The sequence below is a fragment of the Scardinius erythrophthalmus genome (genome assembly GCF_964197995.2).
Source record: "Scardinius erythrophthalmus genome assembly, chromosome: 1".
Lineage (NCBI taxonomy): Eukaryota > Metazoa > Chordata > Actinopteri > Cypriniformes > Leuciscidae > Scardinius > Scardinius erythrophthalmus.
Window position 1 is genome coordinate 51983969 of NC_138221.1, and position 14869 is coordinate 51998837.

Genomic DNA, 14869 nt, shown 5'->3' on the forward strand with positions numbered 1-14869 from the left:
CAGTTTACCCACACACTGAAAAACAAATAAATTGATTGCAAATGCAAAACCAAACAGAGATGAAAAGCAAAACCAAATAGTTAAGATGAGACAATGAAAGAACAGGAGGATAAAACAAAAAATGTAGAACAAAGTTCTCACCAGTGGTTTGACGCCAGGACAGGGCTTTCGTTTTGCGCAATGTGGTATAAGGCACTCATAGCATTCATATTGAACAAGGGTGGCTTCCTTTCAGCTAGACAAAGAGACAAACAGAAATTTAAAACCAGTGCAAGCACACACACACACAAAAAAGATAATTACGTCGGAATAAAAGGATAAGACCAGAATTAGTGCTACAATGAAATAAACAGAAAGTAAGAGGTATGAGTGAATAAATGAAAAGGCTAGGAGTTTAAAGGAGACACACAGAGTGGGTGAGAACAAGAGAAAGAGGAGTAGAGTTAGCTTACAACCCAAAGCAGCTTAGACACTAAAACCCAAATCCCTTTCCAAGCAAAAGACGGCGACAAAACAGACTCGCAAGCACAGAAACACGCTGGCCTAAATGAACCCTCTTAATACTCGAGATGGCCTTAAGTTTCAGGTCAGTGGGAGGTGGCAAGTCATGGATGAGTTTCAACATCACAAACCTAGTTCGATGGAGGTGATGCCGAGAGACCAGACGTCCACTTTCCCGTCGTACTGCCCCTCATCCATGGCTAGGATCACTTCTGGGGCCATCCTAAACACGAGAGGGAACGGATCATGGTAAACACTACTTTCTTTGCTCCCTTGAAAGAAATAAAAGCACAATCTACTGCACAGACACACTTTAATATTCACAATGCAGGTTTCCTCTCAGTTCGCGTAGACCATTTATGGACCGATATTATGGCCAACATAGTGAATGTTGTAATCATTTTAATATCCTTTTTATATGGCCAGTATGTTTCCTAAAGGTTGTGTTATTAGACTTGTTTAGCAGTCCGTCATGACTCGAAAGTATGAGTGTTAAAACATTTTAATAGATTTATATTTTTGCAGAAAAAAATAATGTTAGAAGTGGAAGGGTTAATTCATATATGCAAACTAATGTAACCTAATTAGTTCAGTGGTTCAGTCCAAAACTCTGATTGTAAGATTTATTACTGTTTTTATTACACTCAAAGTTAATGGAAGTCTCTGTGGTGTTCGTCTCTTATTAAAATGTCTTTGTAAACATATTAGGTAAATATAATTGTTTATTACTATGTTAACTACCATTCAAAAGTTTGGGGTGACCAAATTAAAATACAGTAAAAAACATAATATTAGGGGATGTAATTTAAAATAGCCATTCAAACCAAAAATAATAACTATAAAGTTTAATAATCCTTTTAATTCTATGAGAATATGGTAATCCACACCACAACTATAACAATGACACAATATTGTTGGAATCACTTTCAGAATTATAATTTTTTCTCCAGCTGATGAGTGATTAAAAAAAAACTCTGACAGCCAATCAGAATCCAACCCGCCTAAAACAAGTTTAACTATTTAAAGAGGCAGACAACGTAACTTTGTCCCCGCTGGTGTGTGAACGCTTATATGGTTATCGTTCTAGTCTGTAATAGTTTTTGAAGATTCTTTGATGAATTAAACATTTACAAAGCAGCATTTATTTGGAATAGTTTTTTTTTTGTAAAAGAGTTTGCTTCCAAGGAGTTGTGTCCTTTGCTGAATAAAAAAAAAGTAGTCATTTCTTAAAAAAAAAAATCTTACTGACCCAAAACTTTTGAACAGTTGTGTACGGTGCATAAAGATGCTAAAATTACTCTCTCATGCTCATTTATTGTAAGAACCCTTCATATTCGCCTTACCCGCGATTTCCGGTTTGAATTCCGTAGAAACCATGAAAACATCAAAGACGCTTTATTATATTATGTGTTTTATTAGACAGGCGAGCAACTGTTTGGATACCTTTATCGCCAGAAACTAATCATTATATTGTTTAAATCTCTTGTTTTCTTGATTTACTGCGAGTAACATGTTTGTACCTTAGAGACAACACTACTTTGTCAAGTGGCTAACATAGCATAATGAGAAAGAGCTTTATTTTTAGTAACAGTAATACAGCATTTTCTCCACCATACAATATAGTTTAAAAAGAATTGCATGCCATTTAGCAATTTAGAGTCATTCAGCTTTTATTTATATGATATTCTAATATCGATCTATCTTCCTGCAATGTGCAACAATTAGAGTAATAACATAACTTTCAACACACTCTAATGTATTTTTAGTATAATTGTTTTGAGCAATTAAAACAGCGCTGCGTTACCCCACAGTTTTAATTCAGCAAATAAAGTGACTTGTATGAACAGTAATTTCATTTCATTAGAATGAAATAAAATAATGTGATTTCTAAGTGATCAAATGTAACTGAATGTCAAGTTCAGGGAAGGAGGAAGCGGACATTAAACGTAACTTTAATCATAAAATGCACACACAACAAACGAAAAGAAGCGGCAGTGGCTGCGGCATATAAGCACAATAAAATCTCCGGAGCTCCTCTATGGGACTCGAGACTGGTGTGTTGCGCAGGGATCTGTCTCATTAGCATTCACTCCACCGGCCTCGTTCCGCTCCCACAGCTCTCGGCCCCGCACAGCTCAGTAACTTTAATAAAACTTTAATACATCAGCTCATCCATGAACATGATTTCTCATGAGTCCCATCAGACTGTTTTCCATCGGCTGTGAAGGTGAAGACATCAACTCCCATGATTCCACACTCATTCACGGCGTCGCCATTGTTATTGTTTTGAACAAGAGACCTCTAGCGGCAAAACTTACATACTCTGCTTTTAACTAAATAATCAATTGTATTAACAACTCACCAGTAAGGTGTACCCACAAAAGAGTTGGCGGGAGAAACGATTGAGGCAGAGCCAAAATCTCCAAGCTTCACCTGACCGGGCTCAGTTAGCAGAATATTACCTGCCTTTACATCTCTGGAAAAAAGAAAAGAAAAGAAATGAGGATGTGTGCATCTTTCAGCACTGAAAAATAAATCTATATTGACAATGGAGTAAAAAACTTAGATGGCATTACAAAAGAACAGCCGAAAATAAAAATCTCAAAGCGAGCAGGTCAAGCATTCAAGAAAAGGGTCAGCGGTCTCACCTGTGTATCATGTTATGAGAGTGAAGGTAGGCGAGGCCCTGAAGTGCACCGTGGGTAATAGCAGCTATTTCCACCTCCTGCAGAGGCTTTTTATGCACTGTCGGATAAAAATTAAATAATTCACTGTGGGAAAATATCACAATCCAGAAATCTGACGATTACAATATTTACACCTGCATGTCCCTGAACTGATGATGGTACAAATACAGCACAGTGAAAACAAATGGACACCTCTAATATCAGACAGGGCAGCTGAGGGAGAGCACAACAGCTTTATTTGGTAAGAAGGGAGGATGTGAGGAAGGGTAAACATGAACTACTCACCCTCTAAAAGATCAGAAGCTGATCCTAGACAGTATTCCATCACCAGCTAACAGGAGAGACAGACAACATTAGCACACGTCAGACAAACACGTCGCTCACACGCACATGCACTTACCCATGCTGTGTGCTCTCTGAGGTAGCACCCTTTGTATTCGATGGTATTGGGGTGTCTGAGCTTCTGCAAGAACTTCACCTCCTTTATGATGTCCTGCCATTTCTGTGGGCCAAGAGAGAGAACATGCCAAACAGTAGCAAAAATGTTGTTAGTTTTTGTGAATGAGTTCGAACTGTCTGATTCAATACTGTTGAGATACAAGTTGTATTTTGATTCTGACCTCATTGGACTGCTTGCCACTGAACGACATCTTCTTGATGGCCACGACTTCATTGGAACGCACATCATGAGCCTGAGAGAAAAAATACGGTCATATAGAGAGCCTTATGACACACACGTACAAACACATCCATAGCTAAATATTGGCATGGGTTGCTCACAAAGTACACAGCTCCAAAGCTGCCATGACCGATTTCCCGTAGATCAGTGAAGAGCTTCTCAGGATCATCTCTGTAGAAGAGCTCAGACACCTCTGAGTCCTTCAGGGTCCCAGTACGCACACTGGCAGGCATGACTGGCTCCTGAGACAGAGAAAAAAAAAGAAAAAAAAAGAGAAGAGAACTGGTAACTATGCATGAATGCTGAATAAGCAATCCTGTTGTATTGTTCATCTGCAACATCACAAAAACAAGGCATTGAGTCAAGGAACTTCTCAACAGGCGATCTATTCAATGAGACATCAGTCTGGACTTCTATTTTAAATCAGGGCTAAAAAAAAAAAAAAAAAAAAAAAACTGTTCTCTCCGAGTAGATTCAGTATTTTAACGTTTCTGTCCTTACTTTCCTTATACATAACAGTTCTGAAAAAGGTTTAAATAGAAAAAATATAGACGTTAATAACATCATGCTAATTTAGAATATACTTTATACAATTTTATAGTCAGACTTGCTCAAATTTTCACTCACAATTGACAACACATGATAATTAAGCTTTAATATTTAATGCATCATCATTTTTGCAGAGATACTACTTATCAGACGACTTGACCGGAGAGATACTGACTGACAAGTTTTTCTTAGTGCTAATCTAAAAAAGTAATTGGGAATGGTGAGCTTATATAGGCCCAGGCGTTCTATTACTATTACGTTCTTAGCTGGCTCACATAAACTACAGAAGTGTTTTCCTTCATGTCACTAAACACTTTTCTAAACAGGTTTTAACTTCACGCTATACATTCATCTGTGCCTCATTTTTTGGATGCTTCTTTGTGGTTATTTAAGACATAGCCTAGAGTTTGTTGTCACGGTGACAATTAAAATTTATTTTCTATAACTGAGCGTGGGCATTTCACTCATGTTGGATGCGTCAACGTCACATTTGCATATGCTGCTGTACTATTTGTATTCATGATTGGTTTTCTGCCAAATTTCTGCCAAATAGAACGATAAAACAACGATATTGACTGGTTAATGGTAATTTCAAATAAGAGTTTCTGTTTAAAACGATTAAACTCTTTCATTTTTGTTTGTTCCTGTTAAATATTCATTTTTTTCCTTTCAATTCCCTGAACGGTTCAGAGCCATGATTTGAATAAAAACTAATCTTAGCGCCAGTAAAAATGGCTTTAGGTGAGTAAATAGTCACCTTGTGGCTGACAAAGTTTGAATATAATGTCAGATTTTACTAATGGACCAACCATATTTCTAAAGTCATTTTTATACTCCTGTAAAATGGCTCCAAATCTGGTGAAAATTGAAATTTTTAACACTCTACAAAAGAGTGGATTACTAAATATACACCTGTGACATTTAATATCTGGCTTTCATCACAATTTGTTTGTCTTTCTACCAATATTTTTTAGCAAAAAATAAATAAATAATTTGAGCCAGGGACCTCTGCTTGAGTTGACACAGAACGACCCTTAAAGGTATAGCGGAGGATCTTTCCAAATTTTAGATAAGACCCGCCCTCTCAACTTTTTGAAAAGTTTGATTGATTCACCAGAATGATTGACAATTAGGAGGACCAATAGTATAGGTTACCCACCAGGAAGTAAAACATCCTCCGCTATACCTTTAAGCTACCACACTGTAATAGATAAACACAGCAAGACATATATACATGCCGACCTAAATTTACCAAGCAAAAAGGTAAATATGGACCCTGTGTACTGTGCACCTGATAACTCCAAGCACAGTTTACTTTAAATCCAACCAATCTACAGATAACCAAGAGGGGAAAAACATGAATGCATACAATACCATTCAAAAGTTACTTTTATTCAGCAAGGACGCATTAAAATAATCAAAAGTTACATTAAAAGACATTATAGTGTTACAAAAGATTTAAATTTCAAATAAATGCTGTTCTTTTGGACTTTATATTCAAAGTCTCCTGAAAAAAAAAAAAAAAAAAAAAATTATATATACATATATATAAGAAAATATTTCCAGAAAATATAAGCAGCACAACGATTTTCAACATTGATAATAAGAAATGTTTGTTGAGATCCAAACTAGCATATCAGAATGATTTCCGAAGGATCATGTGATACTGGAGTAATGACTGCTGTAGGGCTGTCAATTTAAAATTGGAATTTCGAATATTCGTCAAATTAAAAAATAAAATCCACATTCAAATGTAAAAACGGTGCATTCATAGTGAGTTGTAGCGTTTCATTGTTTTTGTTAGCATATCCAGTTGAACTCAATAGATACGGCGCTGCTCAAAACATTGCAGAAATAGAAAATCTCAATGCGGAGAATATTTAGGTTTCGTCAAAACCACAACCAAGCTGCAGTCAATCCTGAATTAAACTCAGAGCACTCTTTCTGCGCTGCTTTTCCATTGTGTACTAGACGGACATCTTTGACTGTTGCATTTGCATCTCGCATTAGAGAGCTGCGTTCTTAGAAAGCCATGTAAAGTTAAAAAACATGTCTCGAGAGTCAAGACTTTGTGTGGGGTTTCTTCCCATTCCATTGCATGACATGTTTTTAAATAAAGAAATTTTTTGTTCATAATTATGCAATTTACAAAATTATATTTGATTCATAAACATTAGTTTAAACGTCATGAACTTTTTTTTACAGCCATGCTATTTTATATGCATTAGCTAGGCCTAATATTTTAATCATTGCACCCTCAGGAGACAAGACAATAGCTTTTTTCCTCTAAGTGAAATGAAACCTTTTAAATTCAAATATAATTCAAATATTAGTAATATTTAAGAATAAACTTCAAATTTAGTTTTTCAGCCATTTAGACAGCCCTAGACTGCTGGAAATTCAGCATTGTCATCACAGGAATATATTACATTTATTAAATTATAAGACAACAATAATAATTAATATACAAATAGAAGACAATTGTAATGAATTAATAATATTCTTACAAAATTACTGTTTTGCTGTATTTTTGATAAACAAATTGGGAGCAAATGGCATTTTAAAAAAGAGGTTTATTTGTTTGGGGTGAAAGTGGTTTTCAAAAATTTAACCAAGTGCCAAAATGCCACTCTTAACTTGTAAACTCCTCTCATCTCTTCTCTGGCTTGGCTTAGCCTATATGCCAAAATCTGGCATCTGCGGCACACTATAAAAGACTCAGAGTGAAGTCTGTGACCCAGTTAGAAGTAGTGACTCTGTGCAGCGTATTAATAAAGAAGATGCAGTAATCTGCCCTGGTTGGATGGAGTTTCAAAATCAGATGTTTCGTTCCTTGCTTTTTTCATCTTCTTCATGCTAATGATCCAATAATGTTTGTTCAAAGTTTCTGAATTGCCAACTATTGTTAAGAAAAAACGACGATCATATTCACATCCAAACACATAAATCCATAATATACAAACTCTGATCAATAAAAGAACATAGCCTATCATTTGCATATGCATTTAAAATTCACAAATCACACACAGTGGAAATGTAAATATGTATTTAAGCTTCAGGCTGAGTGAGGCGGTTTAGTATAAGGTTTGCGAGGGAGTGAAAAACTACATTGGGTTAAACTGTGCAGCAATTAACTATTTTGATTACGGATTCATCTGTTGGTTATAAGTTCTTTGATTAATTTAAACAAAAAGTCACAATTCAAAATCTTGAGAAATGTTCCGATAAACAATTTGCAAATTGAAGGCAAAAAAAATAAATGCCAGGATAGTAGAAGAAACAAGTTGCTGTCATTTTCTCTTCCAGTAAATGTAAGGAACATGCTCTTTAAATGCTCTTAAATATTTCTATAAAAATGCTTATATGTGCATACAGAAATTACTTGCACTGAGCTTTGTGATGCACTTCCTCCCCCTAAAGTGAGTGTACGCAAGATTTAAAAAAATCTCAACATTTTTAGAGACAGGATAAGAGATATTCTGATTTTTCTAATGATCAGAATTTTCCAAACTCAACAGAACATGAAGTTTTAATCCAACACAAGCCGATCTGAGAAAGCAGCAGCTGTTAAACACACAATTTTTTTTACCAAGGTGTCAGTGCTCGTCTAAACTAGTGAACGCAATGCTAAGGTGTGTTAGACCTGATGAATAAGATCAGTGATATTTATTAATTTGAATTCAATATTTAAAAATCACTATTTTGTGACATTTTTCATTGTCAATCATTTTACTGTATGTAATGTACGTTTATGCCCAAAATTAAGTAATATTCAAAGTAGTCGACTGTCATTCTCCTCTATGCTGTGTACTGTTTGAGATGTCTAGATGTCTACTCCTCTACGCTTGTCTACTGTTTGAGATGAAATATTTAACAGTTACATTTATTTAAGGCACGTACTAACAAGCATTCATTCATTTAAATATTTTAGAAGACTGGAATAAGAGCACCGGTGCAAACAAGCAATTCATTTAAAAATGTAAAACCAACAGGTATGAAAGAGAAAACACTGTTAATGAGAGGACGAGACCTGGACTGCTGCAGGTCAGTGGGGAAATAGAAGCTATGTATTATTAGGAATGCACAGTTGGAAAGTTGGAATATATTTAACATTTCAGCAGGTTCAAGATAATTCATGTTAATGCAGAGAACAGGATTCATTGTTTTAATCAATTGACAGCTATAAAACATAATAATAATCTGCGTTCTCATGCATGTAGGTGCGCTGAATGCTGTAACCGGAAACTCCCAAGTTATAATAAGTAAATCACGGAATTAATCGTGCAAGTAGTCCAAAGAAAAACACCAGCAAAGTCAAAGCAGCTGACAGAAACCTGGCCAGATGAAACGATTAATTTGATCTCCTATGCTCTGGTGATGATAATCGATCCTGAAATCTGATCTGAATCTTTACTGGCTAGTTGACGCAGCCCATTTAAACTATAATAAATAAAAAAACACTGAGAAACAGACACATTGGAGACATTCTTACGTCAGTTTGAATCAGACAGGTGGAGACTTGCAATTATTTGAGATTCTTTATTGTTATCTTGATGTTCGCACTGGCTCCTGAGGCTCAAGCTTTTATAAGAACACAAATGGCTATAAGTCAACCAATTCTCTGCACTGTATCACCATCCCTGAATTCATTGAGTCTGTTGCAGAACTATAAAAATCACAAACACTAAACTGTTAACAAATATCTGTATTAAATCAGCTAAATTAAATCTGTAACACCATGATCTCAAATACTAATAGGGCTGGGTATTTACATCAATTTCACGATTCAATTAGATTTCGATTCACAAGCTTGTGATTCGATTACGGTTAAATTCGATATTATTTTGGATACACGCGAGTCAGTTGGTACTACATTACTATAATATTTAAGGATAAAATTAACTGATTTGTATACAAACACTTAATACACTCGAGGCAGTTTTTTATTATAATGAAGTTGTAATACTAACTTTACAATAATCATTTCTACTCCAATTCGTGTTTTGAAATATAAACATGTAAATGCTGTCATAAAAACTTGATGGATTTATTCAAACATTCAACAAAAGTTGAAGTTTTTTTTATAAGGAATATGTAATGTGGTGCATATATTTATTAAAATGGCATGCTCCTATCTAGAGTTCATTTTTCTAGCTGACTAGCGAGTTTATGGACACTGAATATGAGGTAAATGTGACGTTATGTGAAATTGTTTACAAGCTGTTTTACTGACGTCTTCCCGCGGTAGAAACACTGAGCGATTACATGTGACATGGATTTCGGTAAGTTTGACAATCTTTTAACATACCTTCAGATGTTCCTTCATGTTTATTTGTTGAACTAATTGGTTCTTGGCGGTTGGTAAAAATGAGAATCGATTAAAATCGAGAAATCATTATTTTTTTTACCAAGCCCTACATACTAAACTGTGCTTTAACAACACAATAAGCTGTCAGTCTGAGGTCTAGACCTGAAGATTTAAGACCCCGATACGAAATCGAAGAACAAACTGGTGTGATGTTATTTTGAATAAAATCAGGCAAAAACAAAGTTCGTTTTGAGTTTGTTTCAGGGGTTTGTTTTTAGAAAAGCTCGCTCTGGCTGGTAAACACCAAACTACCATTGGTCCATGGCGATTATGAAATAGGTAGGTGTGGCTTTTGAGGCTCTGCCTTCTTTGATTTGGAAATATTCTCCGCTCCATTTCTTCTTTTCAGTCCATCGAGGACAGACAACCATGAGTAAAAACATGAACACACTGGAGAGCCGATTTATAGTAGAAAATTAAGTTGTAATTCTAATTGCAAAAAGACACTGACACTGTTTTTCCATGTTTAATACTGTAAATCTATTGCAAGTGGTATACATAAACGTAATGTGACTAATGTGCAGAGCTTGTGCAAACATCCACATAGCTATGATCAGATGCTCTCTTTATGGTTTTCTCATCGCTGTCATTTGCGTTGTGTGTTTATTTTATTGAAAGGAAAGCGTGGAGCACATATTTACATATTCATCTAAACGTCACTCTCAGCACGGGCGCCGTCAGGATGTTCGCTAACAGTATACCGCTGCTCACGTATTTCGAACTTATTATCACCCCAAAGCGAAGACTGAAAAAGAACTTTGCTGTGAGTATATTGGGGCCTTTACACTCAACATATTTGAAAGACATGTAAATGAATAGAAACATTTAATTTAAGACATGAGTGAGGTCCATAAAATCAAAATTAAATGCAGTTTGAAATTTATTTTACTTCCGTAATTTGATGAGTTTCTGAATAAAATATGATATTAAATGGGGAAAAAGTGGTTTGGACTTGATTTGATCCATTGGGAAATGACAATGGAGTCAGATCGTTGGAGGGGAGGGGTAAAAAATGTAGGAATTTTTGACATCAGCAGAAAAAGGAAAGTTGTTTCCTTATAAAAAATTATACCAAGACAACATGGTTTGTAAAAGGAATAACATGCATTATTCGATTTTACATTGTCTTAACAGTTGTGATGAAACACAACAAATCTTTTCTTCGGTATTGTGATGTACCATTTGATTTGAGTGTAAAGTTATCAAAAAAAAGAAAGAAAAGAAGTGAAGGGCGGGTAGTTAGTTCCATGCATCAGTTGTTGATTGGAATTTAAGATGTGGGTGTTGCAAGTAAAGGCAGATAAACAAGCTCGCAGGAGCAGAGTTTAAGAGGACTAAATGACTAGAGAAATCCATTTTCCAGTCATTTTCGCTGGAAGGACCAGTTATGATATTTTGATACATTACAAGGTCAATAAAATCAAATAAAAAAAGTGACGATTGTGAATTGTTCACACACTCTGATAAATTGCTAGCATTTAGAAAACAGGCAGGGTGGATTTTCAGTTCATGCCAGCAACTTAAAATACAGTATTTTGACATGGACAACACAATGATAGACACGGCCGTTCCCGGGCAAACATGTGTTGGGATCTGGGACAGTCAGCTCAGAAAACAACTGATGCTCAGATTAAAATATAATGCTTCAACCAGACACCCCTGCACAATAAAACAGACGGTGACTCAATCACACCACGGGAGACAAGCAACTGTGCTTCACCCGAGTGTCAAAGCTTTTAGCAGCACAGAAATCTTTCTGGTTGCTGTAATGAAGGAAAAGCATATGTCATCTGAGCTCTGTGGATGACCACCAGTGCTTCCAGCAGCATGATTACAGGGTGGTGGGGGTCTATGGGATGGAGAAGTCTATTGCACATTTCCTGTTTAAAGAGAGGAGGTTCACGCAAGATCTAAGGGAAATCCATGTGCAGCTGCTAACCACCAACCAACTTTTTACAACAGTAGGTCTCAATCCTGATCATAGTGCACATTTTGGATGTCTCTTATATTTAAAGAGTTAGTTCACCCAAAAATGAAAATTCTGTCTAATTCCTCCCCCTCATGTTGTTCCAAACCCATAAGACTTTCGTTTTCTCTGAATCACAAATGAAGAATTTTTTTAATGGAATCAGAGATTTATGTCTCTCCGATGAAAATCCACGCAACCAAACCTTTGATGACTCAAGAAGTTCATAAAACCATTGATCAATTTGTATAGATGAATACATTCTACATAAGACTTGGATTAAACTGCTTGATTAATATCGATCTTTTTGAATCATCAAAGGTTCGGTTTAATGGACTTTCAAAGGAAAGGACAAAAAGTTTCATTAAAAATATTTGAATTTGTGTTTCAAAGACAAACAAAAGTCTTATAGGTTTGGAACGACATGAGGGCGAGTAAATGATGGAAGAATTTTCATTTTTTGGGTGTACTAACCCTTTAACCCCACTTGATTTGTATCTTCAACTTACAAGTTAGATGCTCAAAAGACTTGATCTGGGTGTGTCATCCACAATGTGCAGCGACCAGGATTGAGAACTACAATCATGGCCTAATGGTTAGAGAGTCAGACTGGTAACCCGAAGGTTGCGGGTTCGATTTTCTCAATGCAGCAAAAAATGACTGAGGTTCCCTTGAGCAAGTCACTGAACCCCCAGTTCGCTCCGAGGGCACCACAGCAAAATGGATGCTCACTGCTCCAGGTGTGTGTTCACTACTCAGTCACTACTCCTAAAATATGTCCACTAACTTGTATGGTTTAAATGCAGATGACAAATTCAGAATATGGGTTACCAATACCATACTTGGCCTTCACATGTCACTTTCACTTTTTACAGCATTGATGAGGTCCTCCTCTTAACAGTCTACTATATTGCATTATAAATATCAAGTATTGATTACACATGCCCTAATGTGCTATTACTGTACTTAAATGGTACCCAGTAATGTTCTTCCTTCCACTCACTGAGTGCACTTAAGTCTATAATGTATTTGTGCAGTTGAAACACACCTTTCACACCACTAAAACCTTTCCTGTTGACTTTGTGTAGTGTTTTGTTGGCCTCGGGGCTGAATGAATAGTCAAGTGTGTGGTTAAAATATATAAAGAGTTGCATACTATTGTATAAATGCTAATTAGGGATGGGGGCACAGTCAGTTTCCGGTGTTCTGCTGGAAAGGGGGAAACTAAACAATAGAAACAACCCGGCTGTCTCTCAAATCCCCAGTGAAAATGCATTTTGGGGAAATAGAGACAAAAAATTGTTCCTGATGCTTCTTGGATAGGCAGCTCACTAGGCTTTGAGACACATGCACCGACTAGAGTAATAATCGTACTAGTACAAACCCTAGCTTAACGTTATATTGTTATGACTGAAGATGTCCGGCTAGTTCATGACAGGCTCAAGATGAGCGTCTGTCAACAACAGAATGTCCGAGTTTACGCGTCTTATCCAGCTATAAAAGTCTCACAATCACCATTGAGTTTCAAACTTAAAAGTGATTAAAAACAACATATCTTACCGTGGCGTGCTGCGATCCTCCTCTTTATTCCCTGTGAATAAACAGTTATCCGGCTTCCTCCGCAAAAAACCGTGGCGTTTGCTGTTTTTGCCCGCTGCGACGTTTCAAATCAACACACGGTCCATTTTTTTGCTACCAACGTCCGCCTTCTAGCGTGCAGAAGAGTATACTTTTATACGCATGAATGTCCTAAAACTCTAGTGTATATGAAGTCTTTATCTCACTCTCTCGCTAACGGCTCGTTAGCCAGCTAGCCAACTGTTTCCACTTTGAATACGGGCCGCGGCTGGTGTACCTGCTCGCCCGCTCCCGTGCCTATCATATTGCACAGTTACATCCGCGCTTTTGATTCTAGATATGATTTGAAGACTAAATTTATTCTGTGTCTGATTGTCTTTCTATCTTACCCCCTTTTTTGTCCAGGAAACGCAAAATGGCTACGTGGGGCGGGAGCCAACCGGAAGGGAGGTCAAAATGCTGTGCCGTGTGTTTCCGGTGAAGGGTGGCTTTGGGAATCCACCATCTTGATAAGGACAACGTTTTATCAAGTTGTAAATATTAACAATTGGGTCATTCCTGGTATGCGGTGACATTTTGGCTTCATAAGTGTTGGGGAAAAAAGTACATGATTTTCATGTTTTTAGCATTCAACCTAAATAGTGTCAAGCTCAGGGACTCAAAAAATAATAATTATGGGTAGATTGTTCAGACACTGTTCATGAAAATATTCCACCCTGTTAGGGACATATAGTTATCACACCATGTTAATAATGTAAATGTTAAACAATAATGAACTTTTCTTGGGTAGTAGGCTATATGTCCCTTATGTCCCTTCTTGAAGCAAGCAAAACAGTTTTTGATGAATAGTATATGTCTTGATTATTAAAAACAGGTACTTTTTGTGCCCGTTTTTGCAAATAGTATGGTAAATAATATTATTTTTTTTTTGGCTCAAAACATATATATGGTGTTCGTGCTCCTCACCTCACAAAATAAGACAAAAAAGTATACCAAAAATTTAACGTTGCTGTCAAATTATTATTTAAAATCACTTGTCTGACAGGGTGGAAAGGAGCATAACAGGGTGGAACGGAATATAACAGGGTGGAACAGAATATAACAGGGTGGAACACCAGTGTTAAAAGGTTCAGTGGATGAGCTTTTTGTCATTGTCCTGCATGGTGTGCCATCAGTAATGTGTGGAACGGCACCTTTACGTTTTTCAAAACAATAAAATAAAATAAAAATTCAAATTTCCTTTGCGGGAGGGACACAAAAAATAGCTATGTGGTTCCTTATCACAATCAATCATGGTGGCAAAACAATTCTCTCTTCAGATGGCTAGAGAAATATTTACAAATTAGAGAAGACAGACATAATAAATCACATTTTTATTTATTTATATTTGATTAAAAATAAAGATACTAATTCATTTGAATTAACTAGATTAACAAACATACCGGTATACAAAATTATATTAGAATTTCCACCCTGTTAGTTTCACATTCCACCCTGTTAGGTTTATAGACCTAACAGGGTGGAATCTATCAGGGTGGAAG

The 14869-nt window shown here is 36.3% G+C and overlaps 1 protein-coding gene across 1 annotated transcript in view; it reads right to left on the minus strand.

Annotated features, from left to right (window-relative positions):
• taok2a (TAO kinase 2a) overlaps window positions 1-13758 on the minus strand; it is a gene marked incomplete at its 3' end in the record, with an annotated part of 28673 nt that extends 14915 nt beyond the window's left edge. The window contains 10 exon segments of the mRNA XM_081386324.1: window positions 74-139; window positions 141-235; window positions 633-724; window positions 2864-2977; window positions 3150-3246; window positions 3474-3519; window positions 3589-3690; window positions 3809-3880; window positions 3969-4109; window positions 13311-13758. Of these exon segments, the coding sequence (XP_081242450.1) occupies window positions 74-139; window positions 141-235; window positions 633-724; window positions 2864-2977; window positions 3150-3246; window positions 3474-3519; window positions 3589-3690; window positions 3809-3880; window positions 3969-4100 (816 nt within the window). The 5' untranslated portion in view covers window positions 4101-4109; window positions 13311-13758.
• Between the last annotated feature and the right edge of the window lie 1111 nt (window positions 13759-14869).